Raw genomic sequence first — 22701 nt, 5'->3', positions numbered from 1 at the left:
AGCCAAAACTTGGTAGACTGCTGATGCTGGTCTGTCAACTGCCCTGCTGCCCAGCAGCATCCCTGACCAAACTGTCCGGAGTGGTCTCTGGCTTGGGATTGGAGAACCGCTGGATGATAGTTCAGTGTGACTTCAACATTCATGTGGAGGCTGCCATTGGGCCAGCACAGGACTTCATGGGCTTCATGACAACCATGGTGCTGTTTCAAATGGTCATCAGGCCAACACATTTTGCAGGACATATATTCTTGATGTAGTCTTGATAGGAAGCATGGACTAAAGGTAGCGGGATACAGTGCACTCCCTTGTCATAGTTGGAGTTTGGTGCTACTTTGCCTACATACAGAATCCAATGACATCTGGAGGACCACAGGTTCCTCACCCCTGGCATAGTCTCAGAGTTGTTTTATTTCCCTCAGTGAAATGAATTTTTAAAAAGCTTTGCCCATATAGTGGAACAGAAGAAATAGTGTTGATCCATGAACTATAATTCTTTTTGTGTAAACAGAAATGTATTTGTTCAGTTTATATTTAAAAGAACCTCAATAATTATTTAAATATTGGACATACGCATGGTGCTTACTGAATCTCTTTTTTAAAAAATAATAACCCGCAACCTACTACTTTTTGTGGTTTTCTAAGAAGGTGTGTGTTTTGTTTTGCTAGAATTTCTGCAAAACAAAAGCTCTGATTACATTTCAAGTTTTGGTTTTGCTGAGTGGGGTGTGTGAGAGAGATACAACGTTTTAAAATGAGTTATTACTTTCAACAAATGTGGGGTTCCTGTTTCAAGTTTGCCAAGATAATAGGTAATGTGTGGGTAGGAGGCCCAGTTACTGAGGAGAATTGATGAGTAAGAGGGTTGCTTAATCCTCCTACATCCTGCGGTGCATCTGTCCTCCCTCTGGCTGTTTCCTCCCAGCTGGCATTGCTTTAAATTTTGGTGTCTGGAGGAGGTATTTGGTTGGGAGAATTAGTGGTTAGGGAAAAGATTAGGTACCCTCTTCTTGGCTACCAGTGCTTTTCTGCAAATACCCTCTGTCCCCTGCATCATAAGGTGAACACGGGTAGTTTGCTCTTACTGTCTATTCAACTACAGTGGTACCTCGGGTTACATACGCTTCAGGTTACATACAATTCAGGTTACAGACTCCGCTAACCCAGAAATAGTACCTCAGGTTAAGAACTTTGCTTCAGGATGAGAACAGAAATCGTGTGGCGGCAGCAGGAGGTCCCATTAGCTAAAGTGGTGCTTCAGGTTAAGAACAGTTTCAGGTTAAGAACAGACCTCCAGAACGAATTAAGTACGTAACCAGAGGTACCACTGTATTTGTAAAGGGTATGGGTTTAAAGTGCCATTTTCTTTCTGCAGTTTCTTGGAATCTTTGAACTTTTATTAGGCTTTTAAAACTCAAATCTTTCTTGCCTGATTAACTTTTACAAGTAGGTCTTTATTTTTCACTCTTCTACAAGCCCTGTGAAACCAGGAAAGAGTAAGTTTAATTGTAAAGAATTTGAGTGTCTCTAGAAGCCCAAGCTTTGTTGTGCTAAATATAAGTGTTTAATGAAAAGAAACACATAATTTTCACGCATTGTGTTAGATTTTTACATATAAGGAAATCATAAGAAATACACGGTCTGAGGAAGTAAAATGTTTCACTCTTATTCTTTAATTATCAACCTTATCTTTATATCTCTGCTTTAAAAAGACAACTACAAATGAAAATAGCTTTTAAAAGTAGATATAAAATTGATATGTATTGGCTTGAAAACTAAGTTGCTCTTCTGTTCACATGGGGAGCGGCATTTCTGAAGGTTTCCCCCTCTTATCTGTAGCCCCATGCACAACTTTCCTTACTATTGCCTATGTTCTCTCTTGCCTTAAATTCATCTCATGTATTGACCAAAATGCATGGATATCCATACAGTAAATGCTTCATTTTGAAAATACTGCAGAACTACGTACTGAGCTTTGTTCTTTATTCTTTTTATATTTTTTTAGGGAGTGGGGAATTATGTTACCAATTGCCAGCATATATCCATAAACAGTTTTTGAAGGATGTGCAAAAAGGCTGTGATAACTGGTTTACAACAAAACTATTATTTGTGTGGAATTGATGTCAGATCAGTTGCATTTCGCTAATACTGATTCTCACAGGCTCAGCAACTTGATGACTAGGTGAAGTGAGCTTTACTCACCTGAGTGAAGGAGACCTAGTAGCAATGTATGTTACCAGCTAGAAGAAGAAATAAGGGAAACAAAAAATCCATTTGCTCCTTGATGCTTTATCTATGCCAATAAATATTGTCTCTAGGCAGGCATATAATTAAAGAAAGAAAAATAACAGATGATTGATGTGTTCTCATGAGCGCATGCAGAGGCACAATGAGGATGGAAGTATTCCCATGAAGAAAAAACAAGGTGTATTCATCAAATCTATCCCACATGATAAAATATATCCATATTGTAAATTAGGTTCTTCCAAGGCTGTATTTAGATTATCATATATTGGGATATACACAAGCCTTTTGCTCGCATAGGTACCCCCTTTGCTCATCCTTTTATCAGTTGTCACAATTAAACCAGGAAGTTTATCACTAATAATATTTTGCCATTTTGTCCAAACTAGGAAAGTCTATTTACCAGCTTTGGAACAGGCCAGCGTATTAAACCATAGTTTTAAGCTGGATTGATATCTTGGCTTCCTAGAAATTTCAGAAAGAAATACTTGAGAAATTAAAGTGCCTTGAAGCAGTGCTATTTTCTAGAAAAAGCAGTGCCGGAACTCAGCACAAACACTTCTCTTATAATGGTAATGCCGCCCACCTGAGAGGTGCTGGAACTGAGTTCCAAATGAAAAAAAGCCCTGCCTTGGAGTATGTTCAGGATAGCTTAATTTTATCATTAAAGAACTACATTGTGGGCATCTGTGTGTCTTGAGAGACAATGAAGGGGGTGAAGTCAAACTGTTGGAAGGTTGCAGTGACTGCTGCAGTATGGGAGAGCCATGTTTCATTGCAGCTGTTACAGATACACCATGGCGTTTCTTCTCTCTGCACTTTTCCCAGCAGTCATTCCCCCCTCTGGTCACTGCTGTGGATCCTGTCTGTCTGTCTTCAGGCACTGCGGTCATCTGCAAAGAATTCCCAAAAAGCAGGGTTGATGTTGCCAGCCTTCCTGTTTGCAGACATGTTTGTAACACAGAGCTGGTTTCAGGCTATATATCAAGATTTCATCTCTGTCCCTGCAGGAAACAAACAACTTGGGGAACAGTAATAGGCAAGGACACATATTCTTGAGAAGCCTAAACCTGGCATAGGCAAACTCAGCCCTCCAGATGTTTTGGGACTACAACTCCCATCATCCCTAGCTAGCAGGACCAATGGTCAGGGATGATGGGAGTTGTAGTCCTAAAACATCTGAAGGGCCAAGTTTGCCTATGCCTGGTCTAAACAATGTTTTATGATGTTCTGTACCTTAATGTGGATGCACTTTAGGATGTAGTTGGAGAATCCTCACCTCTTTCATTAAGTATAATATTATATTTACAGAAATAGTCAAGCTTCTTGTTGTTTACACCTATGTATATTAGAGCATGATCTGAGGAATATATATTTTTAGTTCTTTTAGAAGAGGAGCATTAGAATGAATAGCAAGAATAAAATCTTTTTAGAACCACAGAGCCTAGGGCTTGCTGATCAGAAGGTTGGCAGTTCGAATCCCCGCGACGGGGTGAGCTCCTGTTGTTCAGTCCCAGCTCCTTCAAACCTAGCAGTTCAAAAGCATGTCAAAGTGCAAGTAGATAAATAGGTACTGCTCCGGCGGGAAGGTAAACGGCATTTCCGTGTGCTGCTCTGGTTTCTCCAGAAGCGTCTTAGTCATGCTGGCCACATGACCCAGAAAAATTGTCTGCAGACAAACATCAGCTCCCTTGGCCAGTAAAGCGAGATGAGCGCCACAACCCCAGAGTCATTCGTGACTGGACTTAACTGTCAGGGGTCCTTTACCTTTTTTATCCTCAGTAAATGTGAACTTTATGCATGGGAACTTTGTATTTGAAAGCCAGTGTTGCTGTAGTTGTTGGACTGAGGAGACCCAGGGTTTGAACTCCCTGGCATGAAGTTAATTGGGTGTCCTTGGGCCACCCACTATCTTTTAGCCTTCTGTACATCACAGGGTGGCCAAACAAACTTCAAAGTTGGGATGGGGAGGAAGAGGGAGAATCATGTATGCCACCTTGAGTGCCTTGAAAGACAGGATATAAATGAAATGAATAAATCTTACAAGCTGGATAAAAACTGTAGCTTCAGGATAAGCCTTTTGTGACAGGCTTACGCTAGGTTTAGGTTTGATCCAGACCATTCAAGTCAGGAAGTTGCACAGGCCATTCATACAATATGAGCCCACATCTGTCCTCCACATGTTGTGGTTTTTTAATACAAGCAAAGCATAGTCATCACTTTTTCTCACCTATAGAAAAAATGCCTATGACACCAACTTTAAACAGTTTGATTTGTAGGAGCATTCTGTTTTTGTGAGACATACTGAATAGCTGCATCCCGAGCCTTGTTGATTTGGAGGGACAGGAGAGAATACTCTGCTGATACAGTAGATCTAGGTTTTCTTTCTTTAATGCAACTCCTACACTCCTAGAGTAAGCTGAAAACGAAAAGGGAAGAAACGTAGCATATAATTCTGTGGACTTCAGAAAAACACAAAATCCTCCAAAAGCATCTATCAAAGTGATTTCAATCCAATGATCCGGTACAAAGTCAAAAGATGTAAGCTGTTCTAATCCAGTGCTTTCAGCTGCTTAAGATCCAGCCTCCACAGCTAGTTGCGAGGGACCAGCTGACAAGTTCTTCAAAGCATCGAAGCAAGAAAGCCCAGCGGTGCCTAGCGACAGAGCTCATCAGAGGTTTTCAAACTGACAGCTGTTTGCTTTGGGTTTATATACTACAAAAACAATTCAGGTGGTGAATAACGTAAATGGCACCATGTTCCAGTCCAGGAGTTTTATTACAATGAATTTAGCTTTGGGCAAGCTGCCATAATCAGCACAATTTGACAAGAAATTCACTATAGATATATAATTCCCCCACCCCCAGAAATAGCATGCATCATTTATGCTGCAAGATTCATGGACTACATATAGCAGTACCCAATAAAATTTTATGATAATGTAAAATATTATTCTATTTTATAGGTTTTACCCCAGTGATTTTGCTTCTCTGAAACAACAATTTAACTCATACCAATTTAAATACTGTTAACCAGCTAGAGACCTCATCAGTATGTTTTCACTATCAAAATCTTGTTTCAAGGTGCTGCATATACTGGATAGTAGACACATACGAATGGCAGTATTGGAGGATACTTAATTTTACTATAGGCTTTATTTATGAAAATAAACATATTTATTTAAAGATACAGGAAGGTTCTGCAAACTACATCTGTGAAGTAGTACTAGCAGGGCAGTACTTTGGGGCATAATGAACAGGAAGGCCCTCAAATGTAGCCCTCTTGTAAAACAATTAAGCCCAGAGCATAAAATTACCTAACCATGCTATTGCACCTGTGTGTCATACTCTAATGAGACCATCTCAGAGCCCCATGATAACAGGATGCAAAAAGATGGCATGAATTAAGAGAGATGGTGCTCTCCCCAACCTTTTCCAGATGCAGTCTTCTATTGGGCACTTGTGCGATGGGAGGTTAAGGCAGGGATCTAGTTTAGTAGTACTCACCATCTTCAAACAGAAGAAACTGAAGCTGCTGTAAAGGCTTCTAAATTTTCCCTTTCATCGTGTAGCTCTCTAGTAGTAGTAGTAGTAGTAGTCTAAAACAGTGTTTCCCAAACTTTTTTGGGCAACGGCACACCTGTTTACTGAAAAAAATCTCGCGGCACACCACCATTACAGCCCCGTGACGTCAGCGCGCAGCGTCACGCCGGGAGGGATGCACGAAAGTGAAAGTTTTTTCCCTCCCCCTTGCCGGGGAACCTCCAAGCTTTGGGGGTGGGAGGAGGCAGCAGTGCGAGGGACTGAGGGATGGCGGCAACTGAGGCGGCGGCGGCTGTTGTGGTGGTGGCGGCGATAGCGGGCGGAGGAGGGGGCGGCAGCGGGGCTTGAGGAGCCGTCGCCAGGAGTTGCTGCTGCTGTTGTTGCTGCTGCTGCCCGGACATGCCGGCCTCCTCCTCCTCCGCTGTCTCGCGCTCCTCCCTTTTGCACGCGCTGCCCTGCCGCTCAGCACCACCACCGCGGAGCCGTCCCCGGCTCGACGCGGATCTTCGCCGCCGCTGCCTCTCACCGCCCGACTCGCCCGCCTCCCTCCCACGGCACACCAGCCAACGTCTCACGGCACAGTAGTGTGCCACGGAACACCGGTTGGGAAACACTGGTCTAAAAAGCCTTTTAGTGTGCAGATTTTCAATTTGATATGACTGTCTCTAAAAAGCTCAGATTTGTCTTACTGGGTGATAGACAAATGTGAAGGGAGTACACAAGACAAGCGGCTCTCAGTGGGATTGCTTCCAGCAGTGACAGTTGTCAGATATTGATGGTACATGCAGCAACTGACTCTAGAGGCCCAGAGAACTGGAAGGAGAGCACCCAACTCTGTGACTGCTTTTGCAGGACTAGATCCATTATGTAACTGGCAACAAGCAGGATCATTTGGGTTCACGTCTTTGTGGATATGAATGTCTTACATTTTAATGTAATACTCTGATATATTCTGACATTTGTGGGGTGGACACTATGAAAGATATTGCAGTGTTTTCTGCCTTGGCTTTTAAAAGAGGAAAAACAGTTGAGTGTTGCCCACCTATTTAAATATATATATATTTAATTGTTGTTACTGAAATAAACCTGGCTTTTCATTGCCAAAGGCTAACATAATAGATTACTTTCTCCCCTGCTCAGTTTTAAAGACTATACAAAGATGCCATTATTGATGGTGGGTGTGGGTGGAGGGATTGTGTGTATGCTGAACATGTAGAATGTAGCCTGTGACCTGACTGTCCATGGCTGGTTTCTGCAATAACGTCAGCACATGTTTTAGCTGACAGTGAAAATGTATATGGTCTCCATACAAATTTATCTAAAAATGTATCCTAAGTAGGGATGGACCAAATGTTGCTTCAAATTTGTGGCTCCATTTACAGGCATCTCATTTGAAGTATGATTTCTTGTGCATTTTTGGGAGGTTGGTGAAATTCAGGGCAACTCCTAATCTTTAGGAGTACCATTGGGAATCTGCCATTTTTCATTTAAAAAAAATATTTTATTCTGGGGGCAGTACAGCTGCCATTTTCTTTCCCCCTGATTGCTCCAGATTCAGACAGTTTTGGGTTCTCTGCAATCTCCCTATCCTCCTTTAGCACACATTTGACTCCCTTGTCAAAGGGTCCAACTGCCTTCCTAGCCAATCTCCTGTTACTAATGTATTTAAAATGGGTAGGGGATGATGACTCATGGCTCTGCAAATGCTGTTGGACTTTAGCTCCCATCAGCCCCAGACAGTATGGGGTAATGGGGAACTGTAGGCCAGCAATCCATCTCTGAAGGGTCACAGGTTTCCCATTCCTGCATTAAGATGCGTTTGCACAGCATATCGACAATGTAAATTTTAATAAGGTGACCTTATTATGCTGAGAAGTTAAAGTGAGAGTTTAATGGAATAGGCTAATCAACTGGCGTGGATTGGTTGATGGGGAAAAGATCTACGCTATCTTCAGAAATATATTTTTGCCTGCTTTCTGTGTGACCTTTGGATTAGGTCCATGTGAACGCACACTAGCTACTTGTTTCTGCAGTCACATGTTTTGTGCATGCCCTAAACAATTTATTAGTTCCCTGCAGGAGCCAAAACCCCTCCTTTCTGGATTTTTCTGCATAACATCAAAATCACTCCTCCTGCTTCAAAGTTTCAGCTTTTGAGAAATGATCAAATATTATCTTCTTTTTATAATTAATTATATAGAAATTGACAAATGGACTTCATCATTAACTACTGCCATATTTGGATATTGATTTATGGGAATAAGATTATTGTCTGTTAATGTGTGGAAAAGAGAAATGTTTGAGAGACATTTCTCTCACTTACAGATGGTCTTTTCAGCTACTAGTTCCTTTTTTGCAGCTGAATAAGGTAGAGTCATAAATACAGGCTCTACTTGGAAGGTTTTAGGGACTGATTGATGGGACATGCAATCGCTGTGCCATGCATTTGGCAATAATTTTTTGTTTTGCCAATTATTTGACTCTAGGAAATTTTAGAAAAACATAAACCTATCTACTAAAATTTTGTCATAATGGTTTTCTTTCAACAATTCATCCTAATGGGATGAAACATAGCTTTACTTAAGGTAAGAGTACACAGCGTGATATATACTCTGCACTTTTCTATTAAAGATCAATTACCATGAACAATAGCTTAAAGTACCCTTAACTTGTGTGTGTGTGTGTGTGTCTGTCTGTGTGTGTGTGTGTGTGTGTGTGTGTCTGTGTCAGTGTCCGCTTGTCTGTGTAATATATGAAGTGAGGTGGATGATGTAAGATTTATCATGTCCAATCGATTAACAACAACTAGAAATACAACAATTTGGTGTTTTAAGGCAATGGTTTTAAAGCATTGGAGCTCAAAAATATATGAAGTCAGATTATTGGCACAACATATTTGTAGAACAATTGCAGGAATGGGGCAGCCCAGATCTTAATTTTTTTCTGTCCTTGGGGAGGCAGGACAAGGACTTCTCCACGTGAAGCAAGTATGTTCCCTAGATTCCCATGTTATGGAGGACTTCATTGTGGACTTTCGGTTTGTGCTGGGATGCAGATATACTAGAAACATAATGTGGTCTCAGGGTCAATCTGCTGTTGTGACATGGTTTGCCCTCTTTTAAATGTGCTGTCCTGGGAGACTACCCAGTCTGCCTCTATGGCTGGCCTGGCTCTGCCAAAAATACAGACATGTTGTCTTACCTCCCCCAAATCACACACTTCAAAATCATTGCAGAAACATCATGTAAATGTAGAAGATAATCCAGTTAACAATTTCAATAATTTCAAGATCAATGCTGTCCCATATCTATAGCCATTCATCACCCTAGTAAAAGAATTCCTGAGAAAACTGTCTCCTTGTACTTAAATGACCTAGTTGTATCAATTTTAACTTCCCTCCTTCTATTCTGTAATATTCTAGCTGTGGCAGGAGAAAAGAACTTGTTATATCCTATCATGTTTGGTTGAACTAGGAAGAAATTCAGGTTTTACCTCCCAGATAGTGCAGAAACATTCTAAATATTCAATTGGTGTAACACTGTGTGTGTGTTTGTCTAATGAGGTTAAGAAGAGCACTTAGTTTATGATACTTCATTTTATATTTTATTCAGCATTGAGACCAATATCTTTCCATAGTTAAGTGTATGTGTGTGAAACGTTTGTTCCCAGTTAAAAGCGGAACACATATAACTTTCGATCAAGGCACATACAAGACTGGCCAAAGGGCGTTCAATGCACTTTGGTTTTCATTTGGGGAATAATAGTTATGGCAACAAAATGTCTTGGGTATTAAACATTAAATAGATCACAACTAAGTAGAAAGCCAGATCAAAGTATCTTCACTTGTGTGTTTGTTAATATTCAGATAACTGTGATAGCAATGGGCAATATTCTCAATGGCAGTTGAAATATGTATAGTATACATTTAATTGCATATATAGTATATGCTTTCATGACATCAGAAGAACTGCAGTTAGCAATTATACAAGTTCTCTTATAGAATGATGAATAAATTTAGGTTTGGACATTTATATGTTTAGGGTAGTCTTAGATTTTATTTTTCATAAAAATAAGAGCTGACCCTGCTTTTATGCATTTAGATCAGTAATATGTGCTTTATTCTTGTTTCATCTGCCCTACCTAGACAACAGCTATCTGTTGCAGTATCCTATTACTTACAAATCTGGTTATAGCTAAGTAGCTGGTATTGCCCACTACTTTTCACATTAGGTTTTTAGTTGTTTTATGTATTTCAGATACCCAAGATTGTATTTTGATCAATTTCGCAGTCACTTCTGAACATTTTCAGTTTGCCAGGTTTAACCTTTTACGAATACCAAAGTGAAAATGGCCTGTGCTTATACTTACAAGGATCTCAAATGTATGCAAAGTCCTGATTGTTCAACACAGCAAGAAAATTCACTTTCACAGTCAACAAGTCATCTTACTCAGTAGAACACAAAAGTTAAATGGTCTGTAATTTCAATATTAGCAAGGAAAATACAGTACAAATTACTAAAAAATACTAAAATATAGAATTGTTTTCAGGCATCCTTGCTACATTAATCGCAGCAGTCACCTGAAATTTGAAACTTTTAATAAAAAGTTCTTAAATATAAATTATATGGCAAATGTACAATACATTGCTTATTCAGTCTTTTAATCCAGTGTTCTGCAGTAGGCCAGCAACCTTTTCAAGTTGCCATTCTTTGTGAGAAGGGAAAAAAGAAACCACCACAAGTCTTTAATTTCCTTTAGTATCATGAGTGTGAGTGATCTGAATCAGGTATACCACTGTCTCTGTAGCTTCTGTTACTGCTGCTTTCACTGTGGTTGTTTTTGTATAGATTCATCCCATTAGGTGGGAATATGGTATGTATTACAAATTCCTCCTTGGACACTTGTTCATTGTTCAGAGATATCATCTGAAAAGAAGTCTCCCTGATTTCTAAGATAGAATTGTCCTTCTTCGTTCCAGCTTCAGCATAATCATCTTTCCTCCTACGTCCTTTGCTGTACGTACAGTTTCTCGAGAACAAGGACCCATTCCTATGGACATACCAGCAGACTAAAGCCAGCAGAGCTATAGCTACTAGTGCCACTGCACCACCTATGATGGCAGCCAAGGGCAAGCTAGAATTTTTGTATGGTTCTTTTTCTTGTTCATGGTTTAGGGTGGTTGTAGGATTGTACATTTTAAGGGGTGCAGTTTCAGTCTCTATACAAACGGGGGTTTCATCAGACAGATAGATGTTACTGGTTTCCATGGGAACCATGCATACACGGTATGGTGAGTCTGGCTCAAGTGCTGTAAGCAGATAGTCATTCCGGTCTCCTGTAACAATGGTTTCAGTTATAGATCCAAAGGCAGGACTGTGACCCATCTTGAGCCAACTAAGTCTTAAAGCAGTCATGGGTAGTGCAACTTTCCAAGAAATATGAATAGTCTCGGTGCTTACAGCCTTTACAACAATGGTAATGATTTCCTGCACTGGGGTAGCGGTTGTTCTGTAGTTTTTATGTGGATTAGGAGTCTTCATTTCAGGTGATTTGGTCACAGAAACTGGCCAGTGTCCTTGCACAGGGTATAAAGTGTTTGGTACTGAAGCAGTAATTTGGATAGTGCTTACAATATCCTCATCTTTGCAATCAAATAGCTCTGAATTGAGGTCTTTGATAGCCATCCCACGAACTTTCTCTGGGGCTTGACACATCAGTCCACGTACATTAACTCTGAGAGGCAGCATTTGCAACCAGTCACGAACCCATTTCATTTTGCACCCGCAGTGCCAAGGGTTGTTGCGAAGAAACAATTGGGTTATATTGTCCAGATCATCAAAGACACCCTGAGGTAAATTACTGAGATTATTATTGGACATATCTAGCCGATACAACTGTCGTAGGTACGCAAAAGCATTAGCTGATACATGATTTATATGGTTTTCTTGTAGATAAAGCTTTCTCAGATTTGTTCCTGGCAAATTTATTGGAGCTGCTGTAAGGGAATTACGGACCAATGAGAGTTCTGTTAAATTGACTAGATTCGTAAAGACTTTCTCACCTAATCCATGATTGCTTAAGAGATTTCCATCTAAAACTAGACGTTTTAGATTTGTAAGGTCTTGAAGGGACAGCTCCGAAATTGTGGAAATGCGATTATCATCCAAGCGCAGTTCTTCTATTGTTTTAGGCAAGCCCCAGGGAATGGTGCTAAGGTGATTTCGAGAAAGAAAAAGAAGTCTAAGATAGATATTATCCCGGAATGCTCCATCTTCAATACTAACTGCAGAAACAGAGTTATCATCCAAATGTAATTCTTCCAGATAAGGAATTTGTGAAAGTGAATCATAAGTAATTGTCCTTATGTTATTTTCCTGCAAATGCAATTCTTTGATGTACTTTGGGAGGTTGGTAGGGAATTCATCCAAGCTGTTGTGGTATAAATAAATTCTCTCCACTTTGATCAAGGTTTTTAGCTCAGAAGGAATTCCAGCATTATTGATTTGATTGTTCTGAAGGTAAAGGGTTGTAGCGTCCTCTGGAATCCCAGTAGGAATTGATGTTAAGTCACGATCATTGCAGTAAATGAATCCTGCATCACAGCGGCATGCTGAAGGGCAGGACTTGGCACTGACAGAGTGAGGTGCCATTTTGAGCAAAAGCCCTATCTTTGTCCAAATTAGGATGAAATTCCAGGTTGCACTGATCATGGTCAAGTCGCAATGAGGTTTGCCCAGAGACTAGTGTTTGGTTTTCAGCAATCTAGAAAAAAAAATCAGATTAATAGTAGAGTACAGTGAAGTATCACTTTGAAATGAAAACAACATATCTAACAGCATAGTCCTATGTATGTTTAATTGAAGATAAGTCATAGTGTGTTAAATGGGGATTGCTTGCTTATACATGTGTATGGGATCGCCACCTAAAATTCCTGCCAAGAATTTACAATTACACGTAGGCATGATTTTTAAATAAGGTTTGAGTGAGAAAAGTATTTGTCAATAATATTTATCCAAATCTATTTCCTGCATAAGAAAGCATTATTTGGCATCCCCACCCAAAGAGCTCCCTAAGGGGTTTGTTTCCCCAGGTCCCCTCCTCTTTTTGTTGGTAGTAGCTTGCTGTGCTGGCATAGGAACTTTTTTAAAAAAAAGAAACTTCAGTAATCCTCTGCATGTACACAGTTCACCCCACAATCATTTTGTGCAGCTGCCTTGTACTCATAAGATGCGGGCACAATGGAACCTAAATTCACTACTTTAACACATTATGATACTGAAATTCATCTTTAGGTATTCAAACTCTCCTTAGACCACTGTTTTTTGCTGAAGTATGAATACTGAGTGAATAATTAGGGCACACTGCATGGTAACTAATAATGAACAGTGATGAAATGTGTTCCCTGTCTCCAACTATTCCATTGGAAGTACAATAAAGGTGTTAAACCTAAGTGGAAGCTTAAATATAGAACAGATTTCTCTTTACTTCTGCCTCAAGTAGATGGCATAGTGACAAAATTTTCATTTTAAACAGAATTGTCAACTTTGTAATATTAGAGACATGAAAGCTTGCATAAACCTCTTGAAACATGTGATATAATCAGTTATTTCAATATTGCTTGTATATTACTTCATGGATTAGGCTGAAATCCTAACCATGCATACTCAGGTAAATTCCAGGTAGGTGGGAATAGGATTGCAGCCTTAGGATACTAGTGATTTTCCTTAGTCATATAAAATAAAATAAAATAAGGTATGGAATATCTATATTTTATATCAAGGATTATTTTTTCTATTGCTCTGTAAAATTAAAAAGAAACAAAACAAGATTTTGAAACTATTTTGTTTGCCAGCAAAATGAACTGGTGTCCAATGAAAAACTTATCTTGCTGGTTGAGGTAATTAGGAGGAGTAACTCATTAAACATTAAACATACTATGTTTTAATACCTGATATTTGACAATACTTTAAAGATGCATAGTTTCCTTAGCTTTGCCACTGTCTATTTAATTAATTTGTCATACTTACTAACCCATTTTTAAAAATATTTCTTTGGCAGTGCTTGCTTCTGTGTTGTTAACTGTTAGTTCTCTTTTACCTGTAGAATGTGATCATTGCAATGGTTTACTTTCGTGACCTGTGGAACTTAATTGTTCCACTTTCTAAAATAATATTTTGTTATGGAACCTACCTTATTTAAAGATGCGAGGGAACCTTTTGTGCTTGCTAGAATCCAGTTGGCATACGATTTTCTAGAAACCAAGTTGGCTTGGAGAAATTTATAGATTAGTTCACGCAGCTGTATTTCCTTCACAGTACTTACTTAAATGATGCTTGTGAGTATAATATCTTTCCTGGTGAGCTCCACTATGTTCAATGAACATTCCAATAAAGTTTCATCATGGTAAATAAGCACATCAGGCTGCTGAAGATAAAAGCTTCAGTTTCTGTTACTCTGCAGGAATGAGACTTTGAAGAAGAGGGAAGAGGTTTCTCTCTCCTTTTACCCCCAAGTGTGTGTGAACAACTTCTGTAACAAAAAAATTCTTGAATGCTTAGAAGTTCTTTTCATAATGTTGTGGCTAGAGATGGTAACTTCAGCTCTATGTGCTCAAAACAATTCGTGATGTTAAGGCTTGAATCATGATAGCTTCTTTTTTTCTGTCCACAACCATCCAACTATAAACTTTGAATGTTGATGTGTCCTGATAAATCCATGCCTGTGGGCTGCACCATTCACTTAGTGCTTGATCAGAATTTCCAGCTCAGCATATTTCCTCATTCTGTCTGAAAATGCCAGGTGCTCACTTCAGATGGTTTTTGTTTTAATTTTCTTGGGGAAACCAAAACATGCTAATACCAGTGACAGGGTTTCCTTTCTAAAATTTCATTCAGTTGGTGCCTGTAAAAGTAAGGAAAAAGCAAATTGTTATCCAAAAGTGATGATGAATTGCCTTGTGCAAACTTTTCTTGACTTAGCATTTTTATAATAATAAAGCCTCATTATGGGAATACTAATAGAGCAAAAATTTGAAGTTCTTGAATCAGATACACAGCTAAGTTCAGCATTGGAAGAAATTGGTCTAAACAAAACAGCAATGGAAGTCAGCTTTGATCAACGGACCAAAGAGAAACTGCTTTGCAAATGTGACACATGACTCTTTAGATTACAAATAGAGGCCTAGGTGCAGTGGATGGCATGCATACTACTGTTCGTGGTCTTCTGCATTCAGAAGGCAAGACAGTTGCCGATAGTTTAAAATGTAAATCAGCAAAGGTATAATAACAATTTCTAATGCTCAGGTGTCTGTCTTAGTGACTGTAGTTCCGAGTTTATTCTCCAGGAGGAGGTAGTTAATTACAGTGCTGAACATTTCTAAAGTGTACAGTTGGATTGAAAATTGAAACTATAATATTGTATTAACTATATTTTGACAACACAAGGATCCTTTCGGACCAGTCCTGCAGACTGATGGATTGCCAGGCTAGATTGTTCTACACAAGCAAGAAGAATGCTATGTTGTAATGTAAAACGTCATTTAAATGGTTTTAATATCTGCTTGTGGGTAACCTTTCCTTCTCACCTGGAAATTTAAACCCACCAAATATGGCTGCAATTCTAAGAAGGGCAAGTAGCATAGCTCAGTAGCTGAGGATATATTTTCTATGTGAAAAACCCTAAGTTCAGTCCCACTGCCAGTGAATAGACCATGGGGTGACGAACTTGTCGCCCATCAGCCCTAACCAGCAAGGCCAGTGGTCAGGGATTATTGGAGTGGTAGTTCCTCACACGTTCCTCACCCCCAGTATAGATGATACTGAGATAGATCGGCCATTGAGCTAACTCTCTTTAAGAGGGGAGAAGGGGGTAGCAAGGCTTCCTATGCTAATAAGTACACAGAATACAGCAGGACTAAAAATGCGTGTGCATCCTTACGTTTGCCATGCACACTGAAATCTGCTTCACCTTTTACACTGTATCAGTTCTAATTAGAAATGAGTTTCTAAAGTACTCAGTAGTACACACCAAAACATCTTTTAGACTATTGCTAGGTAATGTACACATTTCCAATGTATGTGAAATAGTACAAGCGTTCAGTTTCCTTTCTCTACCTTCTGCAACTCAGTCGTGTAAACACTTGTCTTCCTGTGCCACCAAGACTATTGGTACAGCCAAAGTATAATGCGACATTTGTTCAAAATTAATGTAAAGTGTTTCTGTTGTGATATGCAGCATTGTTAAATGTTTGGTGTTTACCTATGGATTTCAGAATGTAACAGTCATCATCACCATCAGTTCTTAAGAGATGTGGATATATTAAAAATACGGTACTGAAACAAAATGAAATTTTCTGAAGTGATTAGTGATAAAAGACTTAGATTCTGCATAGCACCATTACCTTGAAATGAAATGTAAAACAACAACTGAAGCCTGATAAAAACCTTGGAGGACATTGCTCAATTAGCAAGTAGCCTTATTTGTTCAGCTGTCTAAATATTGAGGATACTATGAGGTTCTAAAGTTTATAATCTGTTTTTGAACTTCATAATCCACTTTGGTTAACCAGCAAAGGAGAAATTACTATAGGTTTTTTTATAGTAAGACTGAGTAATAGGAAAGTAGTTTCAAGAAACGGAGAATAATTTATTTAGCAGAAGACATATACTGTGTGTAGGAATTAAATGTTAAACTACCTAAGTGATTAATTAAAGATAGTGGATTTTAAGTAGTATTGCTCTTGGGAAATGGATATCAAACTTAAATTGCTTGAAGAGTTTGTTTGGATACCTTACCTAGAGCAAAGAATGTACTTGTTCCTGGGAATCAAAAACTTTTATTTCACTTACCAAATGTTTCAAATGCATTCCCTTTTGGACTGTTTGATAGTCAAGCCCTCACTTATTGCCCCTATTGTATTAGCAGCAATGTTGGATTAAAATGAAAGCACTAAAGCTCATTAAGTTCTTGGGTTTTTAAAACCCCTACTCTCAAAATTACATCAAAACAAAAGGATAAAATAAAGCAAGTTTCATTGGAGGGGAAAAAAGACTGTTTCAAAAATGTGGATTAAGCTTCCAGCCCCCCTACCCCTTCTTTCAGCTAGAAGGGAACAGTTTTCTTTAGTTTTTATTTAATTTGATATCTTGCACTTCGCTTTTATATTCCAAGCTAGTGCTGAAAACAATGTGTTTGCATAATAAAGGCAGCAATGATCTGTCTCTACAGAAGGGAATCCTGCTGCCTTGCTCAGCCTTCTCTTTTCTAGAGCTGTCCTTACATATTCCCTGACATCAAGTCATTATAGCTGAGTTTGCAGGATGAAAAGAGAAATGCCCCCCACTGTTCAGAGACACTGTGGCCAGGTTTTCACAACATCAAATTGTGAGCTTCATGGGCCCATGGTTTTGAAAGAGAACATTAATCTTGAACAAAACAAAAAGAAAATGGAAGAAATCCTGGTGCACAAACGTTTTTTAAAAAACAGAAAGATGTACAGTACTAGTTTTTAACTCTACCACTTCTCAATATATTAGTACCATGCTTGAAAAACTGTGGTGATAAATTCCTGTGGTGCCCAATTTATTTGTTCAATCAGTTGGTAATTAAAACATTTAGCTATTCAGACCTGAGAAACTATAGTGTTCCAAAGGCAGCACTGCACAAAAGGAGCCTTTTTACTTTATACTCTAAATATTTATAACCAAAACTCTGGTTTTAGTACTTTATGCTATGATGTGGGTCAACTACCTATCCTAAAACTTTAAAAAAGTAGTTAGAATATGTGAATTTGTGTCTTCATTTATGATATACTGATGTGAAAGGCTGTGCTTTCATTCTAGCAACTATCCACAGCAGTGTTCTGAAGATTCAGATATATCTCTTTAGGCTATAAATGTCAACAGCATGACAACCAGAATTAATTCAGCTTTGCTGTACAAAAGTGATTGTTCAGCGATTTTGGTTTTGCATAGCCATTTGATTTATTTCACAGTGCCCTCTGTGGATTAAAGAAAGTGTCTGCTCCTATATATAATGTGCTCAAGTGCATTGAGATTATTGCTTTGGACTTCTATCAGCCATTCAAAAGCAGGGATATTTTCAACAAGCTTTGCTTGTTATAATGTTAATTTGGTTAAACATTACTCAGTTGTATTGAAAATGAAGTGTGCAACATGTTTTCTTAGGTGTACTACTCAGGGTTGGTTAGTAGTGACAGCAAAATATTTTCTAAGCACCCTGTTTCATGAACATGGGGACCCTCATCTTTTGTTTAAAGTTAGGCAAGCAGAAGAAGCTTAAAATATCCTTGTGAGGGCTAAAGAATGTCAAGTTTTGTTGAGAAGTTGGGCTTCTGAGTCTTTACTTTCTTTTAGCAACATTTTCTTTGGCTTATGGAAATAACCATATTTAACAATTGTATCACATTGAAATATCACATCATTTCCACGTGTTATTCGTTACATTAAGCATGATCATTGGAGTAAACAGTTTCCCCATAAGTTTTAAATTAAGGTTCTGTAAAACGAAACTAATGTTGAGTTGGTATGATCACCTATCTTAGCCCTTCCCATGCTAAAGCTGGTAGTAAATTTGCATTTTCGTAGTATATATGAAGGCCACCATTATTTGCTAGTGAACATAAATATGATTATGCTTATTCCATGAAAATACAACTTTTAAAAAAGTAACTCCCATTGAGAAGATATAGATGATCCCTAACTTTTAAACGTGAGAAGTGTAACGAACTGCCCACCCCCTCCCGAAAAGCATTAACTCTTATTTGTTCATAAATTGCAGTAGGAAACAATAAATAGCACTTTGCAATCCTGGCCCTAGCCATCCTCATTTGGCAGGAAGAGCCACTGATTTCAGTGGTGCTTGCTTGCACATCAGTAGGTTTAGGTATGCAGCCTTACAATGTTGACCTCTGCATTTTTACTCAGTAAGTAAGTCCCTCTCAGTTTAATGGGACTTACTGCCAAGTAACTGTATTTAGGATTGCAGTGTTTGTCAGCTGTAGCTTGTAGCTTACCTTTAGAAAGCTGCTAAACTCACCTAGTCACAATTAGAGAACAATTGCTTTGACTTGTTTAAAATTTTTGGACCAATCTTTGCTTTCATATATTTTGCCAAAGTGGTATTTGGAGTAGGCCTTAACAAATTCTTGGCACACCTCAAGCTCAAGCACACCTCATATTTAATATTTTTTGTCTTCCTTACTTTCTGATAGCTTATGTGTTGTTGGGTAGGAACTGCTTTTACACTTCCAAGTGATGTATTTTACTTTAATACTACTAGATTTATATTGAACTATTCTAATGCTGATATTTGAAAATAAATTACTGCCTTGTTTTGCTAACATCAGTTTTTAACATTGCAATGTATTTCTTGTCTGTTTACTTATGATTCTTAAGCACACTTAGATGTAAGCATATTCCACTGAAATCAGTTGAACATATTTCCATGTGATTGGGGTGTCATAAATATTAACTCACATCCTGATTCAACTGAAATAAATGTCAGGATTTGCACCTTCAACCCAGAGGAGAAATATGCATTGTTGGCATCTAATACACATTATATCTATATATAGCTTTTAAAAAATAACACGGAAAGTACACACTCATACTCTATCTTGCCTCTTTCAAATTCAGAAAAAAAATACAAAAATACAAATAAAGATAAATATAGATACAGAAAACGATTACTTTTTTTCCTTTAAGACAGGGCTCTTTTTTCCTCAAGGCTCTGATTTCTGTGACTTTAGTGCAGCAATTTTGCCCACTGGGGGGTAGCATACACTGCAAGAAATCTCTTTTCAGCGGCTGCAAGTCTGCCTTTCCCCCCCAATGCTGTTGTCCAGTTTCTCTGTTTTAATCACAAAGGCTTCTGGAGAGAGAACACTGAAGGATTCTAAGGGGGTGGGGTGCAAAAAGCATTTACAATACTTCTAATGGCAATATTAATCAGTTAAATTCATTTGCCCAGGAGAATGAGCTCTAAAACTTAATATCATTTGAAGTTTTCTTCAATAATGTAAATCAGGTTTGATGCTAGGAAGGTGGCCATAGCTACTTAAAGGAAAAGACATAGAGCTGGGGAAAAAACTTTGAGTGGAAGGTAATTATAATGATAAATAATTCTGGAAATTTGAACAGTCACCGGGAGAGAATTGGATGTCAGACTAAAATTCTAATCCTAGGAATCTTGTGCACTTTAATCTAGTATATTAAATGTCATAAATTATGTTTGTTTACCTCGCTAGACATAGGTAAATAAACATTAACAATAAAAATACAGTGCAGCCTGACTTCAGTGGCACAAACTGTAGCTTTCCCTCAAACTCTTCAGTTTTAATCCAGATAATAAATTTGTAAAAGCTTCCTGTATATAAGAAGTAGTACTATAAACATAGCTTGAACTTCTTATTGCTTGGAGAGTATAGCTTCCCATAGGAAACAGAGCAAGTGATAATTAATAATCTTCCAAAGCCTGACAGACCCTAAATTTCAATTAAACTTTCCCCAACTTGTTTCACTTGATAGGAAAGAACTGTCATTGACTATAAAATAATAGCTTGTGAATGCTTCATCCTCAACACTACCTAGCGTGATCCCATTGTGGAAGTAATTTTAATTGTCCAGTGATGTCACATTTTATAGGAACAAGTTGGTGTAAGACTTCAACTTGTACATGGCAGTCCCTTTCTATAAACTCTTTTTAAAAAGTAGAGAATTAAACTCTACCTCTACCCCTCCCTCCCTCCCTCCCTCCCTCTCTCTCTGTAGCAATTGCCCACTGATTGTAGTATTCATTTAGTTCTGTGCATAACAGTGAATCGTCTTTGCATTACTTCCACCAACTTTGTGACTGTAGTGATTCCTGCAGTTTCAAAGTTACAGCTTAAATAAATCATGTAATTCACTTATTAAATTGCTTACTGAATTTTAGGTTTTGAAACTGAAAAAAGAAAGATAAATTACATGGAAAGCATGAAGCTTTGTTAAGTGGACGGTGCTTTCTATTGGTTTTTAATACATTTTCCATATTACTTCTGTAAACCACAGCTCTTGGGCAGATCCAAGCAAAGTACTGCAGAAGAAAAATAAACTAAAATAGCAATTTACATGCACATGCAACAGTCAAAGTGTAAAATGATACTCAATTAATTTTGTTCATTAGGCCTTGTTTAACAACTTTTTAATAGTTAATTGTATATCAAAAGGGATATAGGCTGATATGTTATGGATGCTAACTTAACCAACCAACATGGATAATTTTACAGTTTCTGTTAGGAATTAGGGTTATGCTGCTATGATAGGTTTTGCTTACCTTGATCCTTTTTGAGACAGGCCTGTTGCATTCTTAAACTATTTGAAACCATTTTGTTTCACATGCATACCCTAGAGTTTCCTTATAAATATCAATTGCAGTGTTTTACTTATGCTGTAGTTAAAAAAAATACATGGCCACAGACAAGCTTAAAATATGGAGGCAACATGAGCTTAACATGTGGAGACAATAGATTTTCAGAGGACTATGATATTCTAAAAACTTCATGTTTGATATAGCCACAAATGATTCTTTTAAAAATTCAATATGGCAATTTCTGTCCCACTGTTTGCATGAGCCTCTGTTCAAAAGCTTAGGTCTGTTAATTTGTCTGACTAGATTTATTGGCTTATTATGCACGTCACATACTGTATTTGATCAGGCAATGGCTTTTGCAATACATTGAGGAAAGAATATCATACGGTGAGTGTGAGTGGTGGGCTTACGTGCTAAATTGTATCAAGCAATATATGGCTTTAGCACTACGGATTTGGGAAACAGTAATGCAGGCTTTAAAACCTAGGTGTAGCTGTTTACCCTTTACCAAAGATTATAAAAGTTCCTCCAAGTAGACGAAGACATTTGCTCCTGGACAGAGCACTCATTTTCTGTGATGAATTTTTGATTATCTCTTTCCATAGCTGTGAAACTAGTATTAAGAGAACACGCCACATATGCAGCATTGGCCACATTGGAAAACATGCAGCTTGAATTTTGGTGTGCTCTGTAGCTCTTAGTTAAAACACATTTGTAAAGTCTTCCATTTGATGATTTAGATTGGAACGCTTGTAAAGAGCTAGACTGAACAATTGTTTCCAACCATCAGACACATAGCCCCCCTCACCCCACCCTGAAAGAAACCTTGAATTATATACAGTTGCAAACCCTACTTTTGCGTAGCATTGTAGTTTAAAAGCAGTTTTCTTCAATCTCCCTTCTAACTCCTTCTGCTATGCTGAATTTTATAATGCCTGGGTGGGAAAAATCAAACTTGAGTGCAAATTAGAAGGAATTACTTACCAGTAGGATGAAGTAGAAAATATATATCTATAAAGAAATTCCATTTATAACTGCAGAATAGCAATAATTCCAGTAACGGTTATAAAACCCTCAGTTTCAGATTCCACAGACAAAAAGAAGCAGCAGCAACAGCAGCAGCAGCAGCAGCTATTGTATGAGCTCTCTGCTATGTCAAATCACTTCTCCCTCACTGAGAAGGAGTGAGGGGGGAAGCATTCCAGTTACGTGCACACAGCCCACCTCCGAAGTCTGAAGTTAAAGCTTTCACCTAACAGTGGTTGAATAAAGAGGTGATGTCATAAATGGGCAGGTCTTTGGCTCTGCTTCAGTCAGGCAACTGGATAAGCAGGCTGTCAAAAGATTACATTACAGACACCAGAGGGCGCCGGAGAAGGAAAATCCAGGATTGCATGCCAAAACCAGAGCTGTGCTATATTACAGTTCACCAGCTTTAGATACGTGCCAAAAACATTTCAGTCATCTCCAAATCGAGTATTTTTTTCCGTCAGCATGCAGATGTGCGGCTTTAATACATTTGTACAACTTTTACAGTTTTCACTTAAA

At 38.4% G+C, this 22701-nt stretch overlaps 2 protein-coding genes and 1 long non-coding RNA gene across 10 annotated transcripts in view; 2 read left to right on the top strand and 1 right to left on the bottom strand.

Annotated features, from left to right (window-relative positions):
• Nucleotides 1-22701, top strand: part of MACROD2 (mono-ADP ribosylhydrolase 2) — a 1043571-nt gene that overhangs the window by 55640 nt on the left and 965230 nt on the right. The gene's annotated exons all lie outside the window — the stretch shown is intronic.
• Nucleotides 4236-22701, top strand: part of LOC309528318 — a 66773-nt gene continuing 48307 nt past the window's right edge. Inside the window, exons 1-2 of the long non-coding RNA XR_014217655.1 lie at nt 4236-5848; nt 6411-7436. This is a non-coding gene — a long non-coding RNA (uncharacterized lncRNA). The remainder of the gene's footprint in view (nt 5849-6410; nt 7437-22701) is intronic.
• FLRT3 (fibronectin leucine rich transmembrane protein 3) lies at nt 7276-22411 on the bottom strand. 2 transcript variants are annotated; one of them, XM_082215539.1, is made up of 3 exons: nt 22138-22411; nt 14107-14685; nt 7276-12546 (listed from the first exon to the last, which is right to left on the bottom strand). In XM_082215539.1, exon 3 carries the CDS (start codon nt 12492-12494, stop codon nt 10545-10547), a length of 1950 nt encoding a protein of 649 aa, XP_082071665.1. In that variant the 5' UTR covers nt 12495-12546; nt 14107-14685; nt 22138-22411; the 3' UTR covers nt 7276-10544. The 2 variants fall into 2 exon arrangements, with proteins under 2 accessions (XP_082071665.1, XP_082071664.1); XM_082215538.1 differs by having other exon boundaries at nt 13975-14685; nt 22138-22410.

This window comes from Podarcis vaucheri, assembly GCF_965113315.1.
Source record: "Podarcis vaucheri genome assembly, chromosome: 3".
Lineage (NCBI taxonomy): Eukaryota > Metazoa > Chordata > Lepidosauria > Squamata > Lacertidae > Podarcis > Podarcis vaucheri.
This window is presented reverse-complemented; position numbering and strand designations above follow the sequence as displayed.